This window comes from Chrysochloris asiatica, unplaced genomic scaffold (assembly GCF_000296735.1).
Source record: "Chrysochloris asiatica unplaced genomic scaffold, ChrAsi1.0 scaffold00021, whole genome shotgun sequence".
Taxonomy (NCBI): domain Eukaryota; kingdom Metazoa; phylum Chordata; class Mammalia; order Afrosoricida; family Chrysochloridae; genus Chrysochloris; species Chrysochloris asiatica.
Genome location: NW_006408539.1, coordinates 17,165,913 through 17,169,736, shown reverse-complemented (window position 1 = coordinate 17,169,736; position 3,824 = coordinate 17,165,913). Strand labels below are relative to the sequence as shown.

The 3,824-nt window shown below is 40.4% G+C and overlaps 1 protein-coding gene across 2 annotated transcripts in view; it reads right to left on the bottom strand.

Moving 5' to 3' along the window:
• Positions 1-2,915: 2,915 nt before the first annotated feature.
• SERPINB7 (serpin peptidase inhibitor, clade B (ovalbumin), member 7) overlaps positions 2,916-3,824 on the bottom strand; it is a 26,648-nt gene continuing 25,739 nt past the window's right edge. For both annotated transcript variants that reach the window (XM_006837541.1, XM_006837542.1), the window contains one exon: positions 2,916-3,314. In XM_006837541.1, coding sequence (XP_006837604.1) covers positions 2,916-3,314 — 399 coding nt within the window. The remainder of the gene's footprint in view (positions 3,315-3,824) is intronic.

The window sequence follows — 3,824 nt, the reverse complement described above, 5'->3', positions numbered from 1 at the left end:
AATTCATGTACATTAGGTTTCATCCCAATAGTTACAATCCTCTTAATGCAAAATAACTTATCCCACTTCCTCTCCACCCTTCCTGCTTTCCATTTTCCCTCTTTCCCAACCTTTCTGAACTTTGCCTTTGGGTAAATACTGCCCCTTTGATCTCAAATGATGGACCAATACAAGGTGTGCATAGCTTTCCCAAGTTACCATTGCCCCATAAACCTGTCCCTTGTTTGTCTGAAAACTGAGCCATAGGGATGAGTTCAGTTCCAGCGCTGAAGGTTAACTAAGAGTCATTGTCTCCTATTTCCACCCGTCTCTGTCCCACCAGTAAGCCTGTTATCTTTTTATGATTTTGAGTTTTGTTCCACGTTATTCTCCCATTCTATCCAGGACCTGCTAATGTGATCCCTTTCAGAGAAGTTGATATTGGTAGCTGGGCACTATCTAGTTCTTCTGGTCTTCGGGTGATGGAGAATGAAGTTCCCATGGTCCTTTAGGCCTTGGGACTTATTATTTCCACGTGTCTTCCGTTTTCATCATTATACTTTCCTTCAGACAATAGTTGCACCTTAGATGGCTGCTCAGGAGCTTTTAAGATCCCAGTCATTACGCACTAAAGTAGGAAGTGTAGCATTGTCTTTGTGGGTTATGTGATGCCAATTGATCTTGGTATCCCCTGCTACTGGGGTTCTGAGTCCCCAGGTTCAACAGAAAAGTCTTTTTTGATGGAGACAGAATCCAATAGGATGTTGTTTATAAAATCGTACATAAGCTCAGCATGGTCTACTTCTGCCAAATGTATCTGTATATGTCATGGAAAACTACTTACGTATTAATAAAAATAATCATATAAGCCAATATTAAAAGCATTCTCCCTAATGAATTTAAATCCTAGTATGTACAACTAGGCTCATCAGCCTATGAAAAGATCTTTTAAGGTAACATTCACCAAATTATCATCAAACAAAATTAGACTCAAAACATCCTTTCTTTTCATTGTTTGCTTGCTTGGACTAGATAACAAAGAAAGTGATTATAATGTCATATTTAATCAAAGGAATACAATCATAGCGTGCAGGTGTGTTAATTTTTATTATTATAAATAGAGAAAAAAATTTGCAAAGGTAAGTCAAAAAGTATTGCTATAAAATCATAGACACTTTTATTAAACAAAAATATCAAAATATGAAGCTATTGTTTCTTAACATATCCTCCATCTAGATCTATATACTTATGGGGGTGCTGCTTCCATCTCTCTACCCCTTCCCCAAAGCATACTGCACTCTATGCTTACACCATATCAAAACAACAATCTTGGAATCCTTAAAGGACTCAGATCGCCTTCCCTTTCAAATGTTCTTTGAGGTTGAGGAAGAAAAAGAAGACTGAAGGGGCAAAGCTTAGAGCTGGAAGGTGGCTGGGGAACGTATTCTCAGTGAAATTTTTGAAAGGCAATCCTTCCTACCTTTGAAGCATAAGCAGGTGCATTGCTGTGATAGAAAAATGCTCCTAGAGCAACTTTCCTGACCTTTTCTCAACACTTTTCAAATTTATTATCACTTTTTCATATTAAGCCCTCATGATTGTCTTGTATCCTTTGAGAAAATCCATCAAGGATACTCCTTTGGAATCCCCCCTGAAAATGTTGCCATAACCTTCTGAACTGACCTCTCTGCCTTGAATTTAACTGTCCCAGCAGATCCTCATGGAATCCACGGTTTGATTGGATCTTGTTTTAAAGTCACCCTAATGAAACTAACGGAGTCCTGGTGTGGCATTGTGGATTAATGCAAAGAGCTACAATGTCAGTGGTTCAAGTTCACCACCCTCTCCTGGGAAACGCTTTACAGGATCACTATGGGTGGGAACTGACTAGACAGCACTTAACTACAACAGCAACAATGAAACTAGGACCAGTGTGTTGCTGAACTTGCTGCTTCCATCCGTTGATTGCAGAGATTTGCCTAAACATGTATCGGTGGGAATAAACCCATGCTTGTATGAACTGGAATCCTAGTAGCAATACTTTTTGACTTACCTTTGCATAAACAATGCAGCATATGGAATAATATACTATAAATGACATCTGCCAACAGTTCAAAGATAGTATTAGCATTTGAAAAACTATGTACATATTAAGCCCCTGGCAAAGAAAGGCCAAAATATGTCAATTTAAGAATATTTATGAAACATTGTGGTCAGTTCACAACCCCAAATACTATGTTTTTAGTCTCTATATTATGCAAAAAAGGGGTCCTGGTGGTATGGTGTGTTGGGTTACTAACTGAAAGGCTGGTGGTTCAAACCTACCAGCTGCTCCAAAGGAAAAGTGTGTGGGAGTCTGCTTCTGTAAAAATGTGCAGCATTGGAAGCCCTGTGGGGCGCTTCTACTTTGCCTTAAAGACTTGTTATCAGTCAAAACCAACACAGTGGCAGTAGATTTTGATTTTACACTGAATTCAAGTGAGATGTGTTTTCTTAGCAAAGATATTTATTCCCAACAACTTGGCTTATTTCCCAGATCACTCACAATGAAACTTGAATATTTGTGATATCAAATTTTCACATCGATTCATAGGACAGTTCTATGCCATGAACACAGGACAGTAGCGCACTCTCCACAATTCCCAGATGTATGCACAGATCTGTGTACGTGTGGTTACCTGGGAGAATCATAGAAGTGAGTGAGCCTGGGTAGAAACACAATGAAGCTAGGAATGGGTGAGGCAGGTGGTAGTAGAAATGCTAAGAACAGGGGTCAAGACAATCAACCATGCATCTCAAAGGGGTCAAGTCAACAACATTATCTGGCGAGCAGTGCTAGCAGGAAACAAGCTAAGAGGAAATACCACCTACTTCCAACTAAAATCTATCCACTTGTGGTGGTCCCTGTATGTTGCACATAGATACCGATTTGAATTTCAAGGGCAAGAAACTTTGCCACTAAACAGGATCATGTTTTTCTTCCTAATGAAAAACAAGAATGGGTGGTCTGCTCTGAACAACGTCGACTCAGGGAGTTGCTTCTCCATAATGTTTGTTCCCGTGGCCGCAGCCGCCTCCGTGCCCTCCTCTGTAACCTCGATGTATGACTTGTGCATCAGCTTCGACAAATACAGGCGACCGCCCGCAGCTATGCCAGAGAGATCTGCCTTGGATTCATCAAAGATATCTCTCAGCCCTAGAGCTTTCAAATAGTTCTTGATTTCATAGTTTTTCTCTATCTTGAACTGCGGAAGAAACACTTCAACATAGTGAGAACGCATTTTTCTTGGATTGGTCCATTCCATGAGATTCTGAAAGGTCAGTTTATTTTCAATCTGTTGGAATAAGCGAAAGGCAATTTAGAAATATAAAGTTAAGGAGTAGACAAAATAACAATGACCAAGACATATGGTATGAGCTCTGGTAGCATAGTGGTTACGAATCGGGCTGCGAACCACAAGGTCAGCAGTTCGAAACTACCAGCTGTTCTTCGGAAGACAGATGAGGTGTTCTGCTCCTGTAAAGATTTACAAGCCTCGGAAACCCTGTACACGGTCGCTATGAGTCGGAACCGACTCCACGGCACAGAACAACAACAACCTTAACTAAGCCATGTGGTAAATTGGATATTTGTGTTTAAGTATGTATACTATACATATTATACAGGGTTGCTATGAATCAGAACAGACTCCATGGCACTTAACCACCACCATATATATAAGTCCTGGTATGGTGCTGTAGATTAATGTGCTGGACTGCAATGTCAGTTTGACCTGAAAGGTTGGCGGTTCAAGCTCACCAGCCACTTCTCAAAAACCCTATACAGGATCGCTATGAGTCAGAAC